Source organism: Ostrea edulis, chromosome 1 (assembly GCF_947568905.1).
Source record: "Ostrea edulis chromosome 1, xbOstEdul1.1, whole genome shotgun sequence".
Taxonomy (NCBI): Eukaryota; Metazoa; Mollusca; class Bivalvia; order Ostreida; family Ostreidae; genus Ostrea; species Ostrea edulis.
The window spans coordinates 60,645,847-60,661,298 of NC_079164.1; the positions used below are offsets into that span (position 1 = coordinate 60,645,847).

At 34.7% G+C, this 15,452-nt stretch overlaps 1 protein-coding gene across 1 annotated transcript; it reads left to right on the forward strand.

The window, feature by feature from the left end:
* The first annotated feature begins 228 nt into the window (after positions 1 to 228).
* On the forward strand, positions 229 to 12,263 carry LOC125649079 (serine protease inhibitor Kazal-type 1-like). Its single transcript, XM_048876310.2, has 3 exons — positions 229 to 378; positions 5,568 to 5,688; positions 12,145 to 12,263. Exons 1-3 carry the CDS (start codon positions 303 to 305, stop codon positions 12,203 to 12,205), a joined length of 258 nt encoding a protein of 85 aa, XP_048732267.1. The 5' UTR covers positions 229 to 302; the 3' UTR covers positions 12,206 to 12,263.
* The last annotated feature ends 3,189 nt before the right edge of the window (positions 12,264 to 15,452 follow it).

Consider the following 15,452-nt stretch of genomic DNA (forward strand, 5'->3'; position numbering starts at 1 on the left):
ATTGAGAGCACTTATTCTAAATTTGTATATTATCTTTCTTTGTTCATAATTTTTCAAAAATAAATACTTTTCAATATTGAAATTTTGTTAGAGATCGAAATATGTGGTCAAATGGCCGGTGATGCAGTCTTTCTCTCTTATCTTAAACCAATATTCCAAAAAATTCTTTAGATATATATGAACGTTCAGCATGCCATAAATATTGCAACGTTTGAAAAGGAATGCCATAATCATGCACATTAAACTGATAAGCGTGCGAATATTCCCGACTGTTAACAATAAAAGTATACCGATAGTAGTAAATGCGCTCAGTCAACAAATCAGCTCGAACAGTCATGAAAATAGCCATCCTTATAGTCGTTCTTGTCGCCCATGCTTGTAAGTATATAATTGCCTCGCATAACAGAACTGGTACATATGTGTAATATATATCATAATTTCATCGTACTCTACAATCTGTATCCTGGTTATGCGTTTGATTTTTATTTTATCAATTATTCACTTTTGTAATCTAGATAAAAATCTCGTTCCATATCACATATGTGTTTTCACTTAGAGTTTGCTCCCTAAAAGCCTTGCTAAGTTTGCAGATTTACTAGATTTGTTTCTTAATTTTTCAAATACTGTTACAGACTTAATAATCATTTCTAAAAATGGTCATTTTTAGAGAAAACAAAACTGCATCTACTCCAAAATCAGGAGTTCGGAATTATAATGAGCCAGACCCGTAGTACGGCATGACCAATGGGCTCTATAATTTGAAGATGTGGGATATAAACCTAAAATTCTATGTTTAAAAGTTATCGATTGCTGTAAATTTCAGAAATATGCATATCTGAAAAAAATTTGAAAGCAACAGTTTTATAAAAATGAAGCAAATTCCACGTAAACAAGGAGTTTTATTTTGATATAAGAATGCAGTTTTTCCACAATCTTTGAGAAATCCTTCGGTTCAATAGTCAATATCTACAAAGTACGCGATGTTTTAGGTCCTTTCGAGAATTTTTCACTCATATTTATCATGCCAACGCCACACAGGACCTCGCTTTGTGGTCGTTTTAACATAAATTATCTTGATTGCACCAATCACAATAGATTCGTTTAATACGATTTCACACTGAGTTGATCATACACGACATTTTTTTCCTGAATACTAAACTAATGCCCTTCTACTAGACCCAATTTTCGATTAGTTAAGTGTAAGACTTGTTAGGGAAATAACAATGAATGTACAACGCCTTTTCCGTTAACCCTTAACCATTTCAGGGCGTCATTAGCTACATAACTAAAGCAATGGTAGAATATTTACACACCCCGAGCTACACTTCCGCAGTTACAGCGCTATTACTGGTAGTCCCGAAACAGCGTGTTCCAACCAAACCAACCCTCGTCGATTGTATTAATATGTTACAATATAAACGCTGAGAGTTTATTTTATTTTGACAAAAACTTATCTAGTCTTGATCACTAAAACCATTTTAAAGCTATATTTACAAATATAATAATGCATCCAAATATTCAATATCTAACCAAGTTCGCACATTCTTCCTTCACACACACACACACATGCACGCAAGTACCGGTAATCTGATATATAATGCTTTTGCTTTTCTAGCGACTAGTTACATTATAGGATGACTATCATTGGCTCACGGTTTTATGTCATACGATACATGTACCTCGTCTAGTTAATCACGTACAATATTGAATTTTTATAAGTTATTTCTTGTTTACAAATTATTTCTTCTTTTAGTTTTACAAGTTTCATCATTCTTCTTTAATGTCGGTTTACTGAAGAAGGCCGTTGTCTGCGGTATTTTAGGATAACCCTTTTTCATAGAGCAATGTTAGATTTTATTAATTTGAGTAGGCTGCTATAATAACAATTAAAAATCGGATTAACATGGTTTTGAAACGTGTTTCCAAATCCTTTTGAAATTAGATATATGCATTCGAACCAATTGTTTACCGTTATGATGAAGTGCAATAAAATAACGTAAACACTAACTACGAGAAGTAAACTACAGCATACACTACACGATGTAACAAACAACAAAACATCCCAGAAGTTTGCTGACCATAGCTGTCGGTTTATTGATAGAAGAATAAAACCTCAACAGACTAATATAACACCCATATTGCACGGCGGTATGAATGTGGGGTTTGCCTGTAGGGACTTAAGTGTATGACTGTGGAAGTTGTCTATAGGGACTTGAGTGTATGACTGTGGAAGTTGCCTATAGGGACTTGAGTGTATGACTGTGGAAGTTGCCTATAAAAACTTGAGTATATGACTGTGGAAGTTGTCCATAGGGACTTGAGTGTATGACTGTGGAAGTTGCCTATAAAAACTTGAGTGTATGAATGTGGAAGTTGACTATAGAGACTTGAGTGTATGACTGTGTAAGTTGTCTATAGGGATTTAAGTGTATGACTGTGGAAGTTGTCTATAGAGACTTGAGTGTATGACTGTGTAAGTTATCTATAGGGATTTAAGTGTATGACTGTGGAAGTTGTCTATAGGGACTTGAGTGTATGACTGTGGAAGTTGTCTATAAGGACTTGATTGTATGACCGTGGAAGTTGCCTATAAAACCTTGAATGTATGAATGTGGAAGTTGCCTATAGGGACTTGAGTGTATGACTGTGGAAGTTGTCTATAGGGACGTGAGTGTATGACCGTGGAAGTTGCCTATAGGGACTTGAGTGTATGACTGTGAAAGTTGTCTATAGGGACTTAGGTGTATGACTGTGGAAGTTGTCTATAGGGACTTAAGTGTATGACTGTGGAAGTTGTCTATAGGGACTTGAGTGTATGACCGTGGAAGTTGCCTATAAAACCTTGAATGTATGAATGTGGAAGTTGCCTATAAAACCTTGAATGTATGACTGTGGAAGTTGTCTATAGGGACTTGAGTGTATGACTGTGGAAGTTGTCTATAGGGACTTGAGTGTATGACTGTGGAAGTTGTCTATAGGGATTTAAGTGTATGACTGTGGAAGTTGTCTATAGGGACGTGAGTGTATGACTGTGGAACTTGTCTATAGGGACTTGAGTGTATGACTGTGGAAGTTGTCTATAGGGATTTAAGTGTATGACTGTGGAAGTTGTCTATAGGGACTTGAGTGTATGACCGTGGAAGTTGCCTATAAAACCTTGAATGTATGACTGTGGAAGTTGCCTATAAAACCTTGAATGTATGAATGTGGAAGTTGCCTATAGGGACTTGAGTGTATGACTGTGGAAGTTGTCTATAGGGACGTGAGTGTATGACCGTGGAAGTTACCTATAGGGACTTAAGTGTATGACTGTGAAAGTTGTCTATAGGGACGTGAGTGTATGACCGTGGAAGTTACCTATAGGGACTTAAGTGTATGACTGTGAAAGTTGTCTATATGGACTTAAGTGTATGACCGTGGAAGTTGCCTATAAAAAGTTGAGTGTATGACTGTGGAAGTTGTCTATAGGGACTTGAGTGTATGATTGTGGAAGTTGTCTATAGAGACTTGAGTGTATGACCGTGGAAGTTGCCTATAAAACCTTGAATATATGAATGTGGAAGTTGCCTATAAAAACTTGAATGTATGAATGTGGAAGTTGCCTATAGGGACTTGAGTGTATGACTGTGGAAGTTGTCTATAGGGACGTGAGTGTATGACCGTGGAAGTTGCCTATAGGGACTTGAGTGTATGACTGTGGAAGTTGTCTATAGGGACGTGAGTGTATGACCGTGGAAGTTGCCTATAGGGACTTGAGTGTATGACTGTGGAAGTTGTCTATAGGGATTTAAGTGTATGACTGTGGAAGTTGTCTATAGGGATTTGAGTGTATGACTGTGGAAGTTGTCTATAGGGACTTAAGTGTATGACTGTGGAAGTTGTCTATAGGGACTTGAGTGTATGACTGTGGAAGTTGTCTATAGGGATTTAAGTGTATGACTGTGGAAGTTGTCTATAGGGATTTGAGTGTATGACTGTGGAAGTTGCCTATAAAACCTTGAATGTATGAATGTGGAAGTTGCCTATAGGGACTTGAGTGTATGACCGTGGAAGTTGCCTATAAAAAGTTGAGTGTATGACTGTGGAAGTTGTCTATAGGGACTTGAGTGTATGACCGTGGAAGTTGCCTATAAAACCTTGAATATATGAATGTGGAAGTTGCCTATAAAAACTTGAATGTATGAATGTGGAAGTTGCCTATAGGGACTTGAGTGTATGACTGTGGAAGTTGTCTATAGGGACGTGAGTGTATGACCGTGGAAGTTGCCTATAGGGACTTGAGTGTATGACTGTGGAAGTTGTCTATAGGGATTTAAGTGTATGACTGTGGAAGTTGTCTATAGGGATTTGAGTGTATGACTGTGGAAGTTGTCTATAGGGACTTAAGTGTATGACTGTGGAAGTTGTCTATAGGGACTTGAGTGTATGACTGTGGAAGTTGTCTATAGGGATTTAAGTGTATGACTGTGGAAGTTGTCTATAGGGATTTGAGTGTATGACTGTGGAAGTTGTCTATAGGGACTTGAGTGTATGACCGTGGAAGTTGCCTATAAAACCTTGAATATATGAATGTGGAAGTTGCCTATAAAAACTTGAATGTATGAATGTGGAAGTTGCCTATAGGGACTTGAGTGTATGACTGTGGAAGTTGTCTATAGGGACGTGAGTGTATGACCGTGGAAGTTGCCTATAGGGACTTGAGTGTATGACTGTGGAAGTTGTCTATAGGGATTTAAGTGTATGACTGTGGAAGTTGTCTATAGGGATTTGAGTGTATGACTGTGGAAGTTGTCTATAGGGACTTAAGTGTATGACTGTGGAAGTTGTCTATAGGGACTTGAGTGTATGACTGTGGAAGTTGTCTATAGGGATTTAAGTGTATGACTGTGGAAGTTGTCTATAGTGATTTGAGTGTATGACTGTGGAAGTTGCCTATAAAACCTTGAATGTATGAATGTGGAAGTTGCCTATAGAGACTTGAGTGTATGACCGTGGAAGTTGTCTATAGGGACTTGAGTGTATGACTGTGGAAGTTGCCTATAAAAACTTGAGTGTATGACTGTGGAAGTTGCCTATAAAAACTTGAGTGTATGACTGTGGAAGTTGTCTATAGGGACTTGAGTGTATTACTGTGGAAGTTGACTATAGGGACTTTAGTGTATGACCGTGGAAGTTGTCTATAGGGACTTGAGTGTATGACTGTGGAAGTTGACTATAGGGACTTTAGTGTATGACCGTGGAAGTTGTCTATAGGGACTTGAGTGTATGGCGGCGGGATTTCCTTGTAAGGGATTGCATGCAGATTTTGTTCTGCGTGCCCGGTAAAAAGGTTGGTTGGAAACTCCATCCCGGCAAATACTCCTGGAGCCATCCATGTTTGCAATGCACATTATATCTAAACAAAGAATATATGGAATAACAATTACTCTTCTGGAGAAAAACTCTCTAGTGATACTTTCTTATATCTGGATGCGGGATATACCTGTGTCAGACTACAGAGGTGAAGAATTGACACAGTTGATCTTGTTTAATAAAATGAACAAATTCATGATTTTACGGAATTTCAGACAGTTTGGATCCGACCTCCACCAACTGCCCAATGGCGTGCCCATTGATCTGGATGCCTCTTTGTGGGTCAGACGGACACACCTACAGTAACGAGTGTGATCTCAAAGTCAGGAACTGTATGTAAGTCATATTCTTAACATTAAGTTTAACGCATACCTTTTATAGTTATTCGTTTAAAAGTTTGTGTTTAGGAGTCAAGGGCAGACCCCTTGTAGATATATTCCCTACAAATACCCCCAACACATGCATGTACCGCAATAGGAAATTGTTTATTTCCGTATGGGGCAATTTTCGTGGGTGACAGATTTATCTCTATTTTGTGAGGACATAAACATCTATATTGGTTATAAATTAAACTACCACTATCACTAGACAACAACACATGTAATAGGGAAGTTAAACTATCACTAGACAACAATACATGTAATAGAGAAATTAAACTATCACTAGACAACAATACATGTAATAGAGAAATTAAACTATCACTAGACAACAACACATGTAATAGGGAAGTTAAACTATCACTAGACAACAATACATGTAATAGGGAAGTTAAACTATCACTAGACAACAATACATGTAATAGAGAAATTAAACTATCAGTAGACAACAATACATGTAATAGGGAAGTTAAACTATCACTAGACAACAATACATGTAATAGGGAAGTTAAACTATCACTAGACAACAATACATGTAATAGGGAAGTTAAACTATCACTAGACAACAACACATGTAATAGGGAAGTTAAACTATCACTAGACAACAACACATGTAATAGGGAAGTTAAACTATCACTAGACAACAATACATGTAATAGAGAAGTTAAACTATCACTAGACAACAATACATGTAATAGGGAAGTTAAACTATCACTAGACAACAATACATGTAATAGGGAAATTAAACTACCACTAGACAACAATACATGTAATAGGGAAGTTAAACTATCACTAGACAACAATACATGTAATAGGGAAGTTAAACTATCACTAAACAACAATACATGTAATAGGGAAGTTAAACTATCACTAGACAACAATACATGTAACAGGAAAGTTAAACTATCACTAGACAACAACACATGTAATAGAGAAGTTAAACTATCACTAGACAACAACACATGTAATAGAGAAGTTAAACTATCACTAGACAACAACACATGTAATAGGGAAGTTAAACTATCACTAGACAACAATATATGTAATAGGGAAGTTAAACTATCACTAGACAACAATACATGTAATAGGGAAGTTAAACTAACACTAGAAAACAACACATGTAATAGAGAAATTAAACTATCAGTAGACAACAACACATGTAATAGGGAAATTAAACTATCACTAGACAACAATACATGTAATAGGGAAGTTAAACTATCACTAGACAACAAAACATGTAATAGGGAAGTTAAACTATCACTAGACAACAATACATGTAATAGGGAAATTAAACTACCACTATCACTAGACAACAATACATGTAACAGGAAAGTTAAAATATCACTAGACAACAAAACATGTAATAGGGAAATTAAACTATCACTAGACAACAACACATGTAATAGAGAAATTAAACTATCACTAGACAACAACACATGTAACAGTAAAGTTAAACTATCACTAAACAACAATACATGTAATAGAGAAATTAAACTACCACTATCACTAGACAACAATATATGTAATAGAGAAATTAAACTATCACTAGACAACAACACATGTAATAGGGAAGTTAAACTATCACTAGACAACAATATATGTAATAGGGAAGTTAAACTATCACTAGACAACAATACATGTAATAGGGAAGTTAAACTATCACTAGACAACAATACATGTAATAGGGAAGTTAAACTATCACTAGACAACAATACATGTAATAGGGAAGTTAAACTATCACTAGACAACAACACATGTAATAGGGAAGTTAAACTATCACTAGACAACAACACATGTAATAGGGAAGTTAAACTATCACTAGACAACAACACATGTAATAGGGAAGTTAAACTATCACTAGACAACAATACATGTAATAGAGAAGTTAAACCATCACTAGACAACAATACATGTAATAGGGAAGTTAAACTAACACTAGAAAACAACACATGTAATAGAGAAATTAAACTATCAGTAGACAACAACACATGTAATAGGGAAATTAAACTATCACTAGACAACAATACATGTAATAGGGAAGTTAAACTATCACTAGACAACAACACATGTAATAGAGAAGTTAAACTATCACTAGACAACAACACATGTAATAGAGAAGTTAAACTATCACTAGACAACAATACATGTAATAGAGAAATTAAACTAACTATCACTAGACAACAACACATGTAATAGGGAAGTTAAACTATCACTAGACAACAATACATGTAATAGGGAAGTTAAACTAACTATCACTAGACAACAACACATGTAATAGGGAAGTTAAACTATCACTAGACAACAATACATGTAATAGGGAAGTTAAACTATCACTAGACAACAATACATGTAATAGGGAAGTTAAAATATCACTAGACAACAATACATGTAATAGGGAAGTTAAACTATCACTAGACAACAATACATGTAATAGGGAAGTTAAACTATCACTAGACAACAATACATGTAATAGAGAAATTAAACTAACTATCACTAGACAATAATACATGTAACAGGAAAGTTAAACTATCACTAAACAACAATACATGTAATAGGGAAGTTAAACTATCACTAGACAACAATACATGTAATAGGGAAGTTAAACTATCACTAGACAACAATACATGTAATAGGGAAATTAAACTACCACTATCACTAGACAACAATACATGTAACAGGAAAGTTAAAATATCACTAGACAACAAAACATGTAATAGGGAAATTAAACTATCACTAGACAACAACACATGTAATAGAGAAATTAAACTATCACTAGACAACAACACATGTAACAGTAAAGTTAAACTATCACTAAACAACAATACATGTAATAGAGAAATTAAACTACCACTATCACTAGACAACAATATATGTAATAGAGAAATTAAACTATCACTAGACAACAACACATGTAATAGGGAAGTTAAACTATCACTAGACAACAATATATGTAATAGGGAAGTTAAACTATCACTAGACAACAATACATGTAATAGGGAAGTTAAACTATCACTAGACAACAATACATGTAATAGGGAAGTTAAACTATCACTAGACAACAATACATGTAATAGGGAAGTTAAACTATCACTAGACAACAACACATGTAATAGGGAAGTTAAACTATCACTAGACAACAACACATGTAATAGGGAAGTTAAACTATCACTAGACAACAACACATGTAATAGGGAAGTTAAACTATCACTAGACAACAATACATGTAATAGAGAAGTTAAACCATCACTAGACAACAATACATGTAATAGGGAAGTTAAACTAACACTAGAAAACAACACATGTAATAGAGAAATTAAACTATCAGTAGACAACAACACATGTAATAGGGAAATTAAACTATCACTAGACAACAATACATGTAATAGGGAAGTTAAACTATCACTAGACAACAACACATGTAATAGAGAAGTTAAACTATCACTAGACAACAACACATGTAATAGAGAAGTTAAACTATCACTAGACAACAATACATGTAATAGAGAAATTAAACTAACTATCACTAGACAACAACACATGTAATAGGGAAGTTAAACTATCACTAGACAACAATACATGTAATAGGGAAGTTAAACTAACTATCACTAGACAACAACACATGTAATAGGGAAGTTAAACTATCACTAGACAACAATACATGTAATAGGGAAGTTAAACTATCACTAGACAACAATACATGTAATAGGGAAGTTAAAATATCACTAGACAACAATACATGTAATAGGGAAGTTAAACTATCACTAGACAACAATACATGTAATAGGGAAGTTAAACTATCACTAGACAACAATACATGTAATAGAGAAATTAAACTAACTATCACTAGACAATAATACATGTAACAGGAAAGTTAAACTATCACTAAACAACAATACATGTAATAGGGAAATTAAATTATCACTAGACAATACATGTAATTGGGAAATTTAGCTATTGGTACCTGTAAAAAATATGCCAAAATAGTGATCATTGATTCAAGGACACAGAATTCACGGTGCGAATGAGAGTGCACGGTGAGAGTGAGAGTGCACGGTCCGAATGAGAGTGCACGGCCCGAGTGAGAGTGCACGGTGAGAGTGAGAGTGCACGGTCCGAGTGAGAGTGCACGGTCCTAGTGAGAGTGCACGGTGCGAGTGAGAGTGCAATTATTTGTCAAAACGCTGACTACTATTTTGGAATGAGAAATAACATTTCTACAATTATCATGCTGACAATCAATATTTCCCCAAAGAATTGGGGTTTGATATAATAAAATTGACATTAAATGGAGAAAAGGGCGACCACTCCGATCCGTAGGGATACTGGTACATCCATGTGGGTACTGGTATCGCTAGTATGATTAATGACTCTTAGAATTGCTGGTGTTGTCATTCCAGATAGCTGTGAGATATTACTATCACTAAACAAGGATTTACTGAAGTTATAAGCTACTGCTATAACTAAATAACGATTTGTTGGAACTATTGTAGCTATCTCATTAAATAACAACTCATTGGAACTATTGTAGCTATCTCACTAAATAACGACTCATTGGAACTATTGTAGCTATCTCACTAAATAACAATTCATTGGAACTATTGTAGCTATCTCATTAAATAACAACTCATTGGAACTATTGTAGCTATCTCACTAAATAACAATTCATTGGAACTATTGTAGCTATCTCATTAAATAACGACTCATTGGAGCTATTATAGCTATCTCACTAAATAACAATTCATTGGAACTATTGTAGCTATCTCATTAAATAATGACTCATTGGAGCTATTATAGCTATCTCACTAAATAACGACTCATTGGATCTATTATAGCTATCTCACTAAATAACAACTCATTGGATCTATTGTAGCTATCTCACTAAATAACAACTCATTGGATCTATTATAGCTATCTCACTAAATAACAACTCATTGGAGCTATTGTAGCTATCTCACTAAATAACAACTCATTGGAACTATTGTAGCTATCTCACTAAATAACAATTCATTGGAACTATTGTAGCTATCTCATTAAATAACGACTCATTGGAGCTATTATAGCTATCTCACTAAATAACAATTCATTGGAACTATTGTAGCTATCTCATTAAATAATGACTCATTGGAGCTATTATAGCTATCTCACTAAATAACGACTCATTGGATCTATTGTAGCTATCTCACTAAATAACAACTCATTGGATCTATTATAGCTATCTCACTAAATAACAACTCATTGGAGCTATTGTAGCTATCTCACTAAATAACAACTCATTGGAACTATTGTAGCTATCTCACTAAATAACGACTCATTGGATCTATTATAGCTATCTCACTAAACATAACGATTCATTGGAACTATGTAGCTATCTCACTAAATATAACGATTCGTTGAAGCTATTGTAGCTATCTCACTCCGTTGGAACTATTAGCTAGCACTAGATAGTGATTAGCTGGAGCTGTAATTATCTATTGCTAGATACTGATTGGTTGTAGGTCTTGGCTATCACCAGGTATGTATTCGTTGGCGTTGTAATTAGCGATCATTACTACTATTAGCTAGCACTAGATGACGATTCGTTGGCGTTGTAATTAGCGATCATTACTACTATTAGCTAGCACTAGATGACGATTCGTTGGCGTTGTAATTAGCGATCATTACTGCTATTAGCTAGCACTAGATGACGATTCGTTGGCGTTGTAATTAGCGATCATTACTACTATTAGCTAGCACTAGATGACGATTCGTTGGCGTTGTAATTAGCGATTACTATCACCAGATAATGATTCTTTGGAGGTATTAGCTATCACTAGTGAATGATTCACTGGAGTTGCAATTAGCGATTATTATTACTAGGTAACGGTTTGTTAAAGTTGTAGCTATAAACTATCAGAGATGATAATTCGATTGCCTTGTTGGAGTTGCATAAACTATAACTATTTCTAGATAATAATTTGTTGAGGTGTACACTGTCACAATATAATCTGTTGAGGTTATAAACTACGCATATCACACGATATTATTATTGAGGTTGTAAACTACGCATATCACACGATATTATGATTGAGGTTGTAAACTACGCATATCACACGATATTATTATTGAGGTTGTAAACTACGCATATCACACGATATTATTATTGAGGTTGTAAACTACATGTACCACAGGTTATTTTCCGCTGGAGTTGTAATCTACAATGACTATCACTATAGATGAATCTGTTGAGGTGGTAAGTAGTAAATTGCGATAAAAAAAGAAAGAAGAGGGATTTTTACTTGTCCAGGAATGTTTACGGTTGCCTTTTGACGTTATGAATATACATGCCAATAATATGTATTCTTTATGTCATGGGCTATGACAAATCCATCGAAGCAAATATAACTTAGTTTTTTATTTCTTTTATACTTTTTTTCAGCCACAAAACCAACATTGTGAAATCTTACTCGGGCACTTGTCATCTGGACACCCTCGACTAAAAAATGGAATCTCACGCTGAGAGAAAGAATACACAAATAAACATTGTGGAAAATTTCATTTTAAGTTTAGTGTAAATTTGAAAAATGGAGAATCGGGCGTGATAAATATGGGAATGCAGTGTACTGAAATTTAGGATAATCGAACACTGATAAATATAGTAACAAACTTCTTTTAAAAAACGAACATTTACATTTTCTTTGTCTGTCATGTCCTTAATTATTTCTAGATAAAAGCACAATGACCTTTCTACTTGACTTTAAGGTCATGTTCACTGGTAGTTTGTGTAAAATTAATTGTGTTCAGAAAAATCAGTTTATATGTATTAAACATAAATCATTGTAATTCTTAAGCACAGAGAGCAAGAGTTACAATCGATTAAAAGTGCTCGCTTTTAACTTTGAAACTCTTATTTCACTAAGGCTCCACATGGAGCATAATAGTACAAAAAAAGGTTAAGATCAACAACAATGTTGAAGACAATGAATGAAACACAACAGAAAGGTAATATCATAAAAATATGGGCAGTACTAACTTGATGGCAAGTCATACCATAGTATATCTGTCTTTATAGTTCATCAATTCACTATATAGCTAATAGTATTTCAACAATCAGTTAAGCGTTTTGGCAAAAATCTACACCTTTCATGAAAACAATAAGTACAGTTGAACAGATAATGGAATCACCTAATTCTTGTTTGTTACAAAGAGTACATACTTTTTAGAATTAGATTTAGGGCTTCCTACTTATCTCCCGTTGTTGATGACGTCAGTTACATCATGTTTACATATACCTATCAAACTACTGTTACGGCGATCGTAGTAAAATTATCTTAGTGTGCCAGATTTTTAATTGTAATGTAAAGACACAGAAAGATGTTCATATGAACCTTTTCCCAAGGGATCCGAAATTTCGATAGATATGTACATATTCTTCGGCGAGATGGTTTTAAGTATGAATAAGCCTAGCTAGGTTGTGCTCAGATAACAATTATTTCACGGGCAGTCTATTGATGATTAATCCTTGGGTGGCAGAAAAATGTGGATACAAGATTGATTCAGAGTCTGGCGTCGTTCTCACCATATTTGATTTAGCCCCGAGAAAGGACTATATGCAGGTGGGTAAGAAACTGAGGAAGTCGACAGCCTTGAAGGGCTTTCTTCAAGCGACGAGCCTTAGAGGTGGGTTTTTCTTCTACTTTTTCCAGTAATCTCGTATTTGTGATTAATAACAATCTACATCTACAGAAGATACAGTACATACGTCCTAATAATCAAAATATTTTTTGTTTTGTTTCCAAACTATTAAACTATTGTATCTTTAATGGCGATATATAATAAGTTATGCAACCTAAACTATTTAATTTCACTTCAGACTAAAGGAAAAGGTAGAAATTTGAAGTTTATTATTGACTAATTTAACTTTCGGACATCTTTGGTTGGCCTTATTTGTATAATGTATGAATTGCGCGCGCATTCTTCACACGTGGTCGGAAAGAACACAATGACGTCTGTAAGTTCATCGATCAGGAATAAGGACCTACCCGACTAAATTCATTATGCTAAACCATGTGTAAAACACTAAAGAGTAGTTAGATATGTACATGTACAGAGATCCAAGAATTGCTGGCAAAATAGGACGTGGTATGCTAATAAGACAGTCTGAGGTGAGCACTCTGCTCGTTTCAGAAAGAATCTTTTCAATTATAAATCGTTTTTGTATGCACATTGAATAGAGTTTTTTGTTGCATTTTATTCATAGAATATCGTATTATTGATATCTTAACTAACATCTACCAAAAAAATTAGAGCATGTATACCATTTTAAAAACCTACATGTTAGCAACATTTCTGTCTTTTTTTTCTACCACACTATTAGGGGCGGGGTCCGCCTATTCCGACATAAATTGCCTTGTACAATTTTTTTCTGCAGCGAATTATTTAAGGAATTGATTTAAAGACATTTTCAAGTATATTTTGAAACTACAACATATCATATTCCCGAGAAAAGGGATGGTTGCCTCATCTAACCTTAATATCCTTAATCCCTTTTTAGAGCCGCCAATAAAAAAAAAGAATTATTATGTTTTTGTTCTATACAATGTATGATATGTGCATTTATAATGCAACAAAATATTAGTGTACTTGACATTCGTTGCGTATACTAGTACTTTAGTAAACAAAGTAAAAATTTTCAATAAAACTCTTTTGAAATAGAATGTTGAAACATGTACGTGTGTATGCATTCTAGTGGGCGGACGGGGTGGTTGCTGTATCTGCACATGCAGTGAGTCTCCATTTTCACATATAACCAATTTCTCTGTTATATTTTATACGTATTTAATTGAATCCTTAGATAATGATACAGTTATAGCCCCTCCAGTGATGAAGAAACAAAGACCCACCAAAGGATGGCTTGTCATGCACTGGATTTAATTGATTTTTTATGACATGTATCAAGTCATATGCCATAACGAATAGTACAATCGATATGCGGACCGGGATTGGGGTTTTCAATATATCCACCTGTAGGTAGAAATTGGTACTGATGTAGCTACATTCTCTACCCAGAGTTCCGTTAGCTACTCTTGCGTAACGCGCCCTCTGGTGAGAGAATGATGTAGCTAAAGTACGATAACCGAACATCGGAGGGTTTTCGTAAGACGATTTTATATGTTTGGGGTACTGTTTGCTAATGATAATGGGCGTAACTGTTTCCAGATTTTAAGATTGCATGTTGAGACAATATAATGGACACAATAATAAACAACCTAAATCTAAAAGAGGGATACTTTGGACTTTACACCGATTTTCTACCTGGAACTCAAAATCCAAGCCTCCCCCCGCTCCCCTTCTCCTCTTCCTACGGCTGAATCAAACTTAAGAAATCAGCTGTAAAAAAAAATATATATATAATTGTCTTGGAAAACTATAGGATACTTTCCTCAAAGATGACCAGTGACTCATAATACATGTATACTATTTTTCTAGGAATTTTCCCAAATGATTTTACAGTTCTTTTGATAAAATTTACATCTATGTTAATTAGAGGAACTGAAATTACAACCTGTGTGAGATGAGTGCTGATAATGATGTAACAAGTCTGTAGAAACCAAGGATAAACAGAACGCGACAGTGTGCTCTAACAAGTCTGTAGAAACCAAGGATAAACAGAACGCGACAGTGTGCTCTAACAAGTCTTCTGTAGAAACCAAGGATAAACAGAACGCGACAGTGTGCTCTAACAAG

Bases quoted from the DNA above. Each gene is read 5' to 3' on its own strand.
- LOC125649079 (XM_048876310.2), top strand. From the start codon at position 303: ATGCGCTCAGTCAACAAATCAGCTCGAACAGTCATGAAAATAGCCATC. The intron at 379-5,567 runs GTAAGTATATAA...ACGGAATTTCAG, and splicing joins CGTTCTTGTCGCCCATGCTT to ACAGTTTGGATCCGACCTCC. The intron at 5,689-12,144 runs GTAAGTCATATT...ACTTTTTTTCAG, and splicing joins CTCAAAGTCAGGAACTGTAT to CCACAAAACCAACATTGTGA.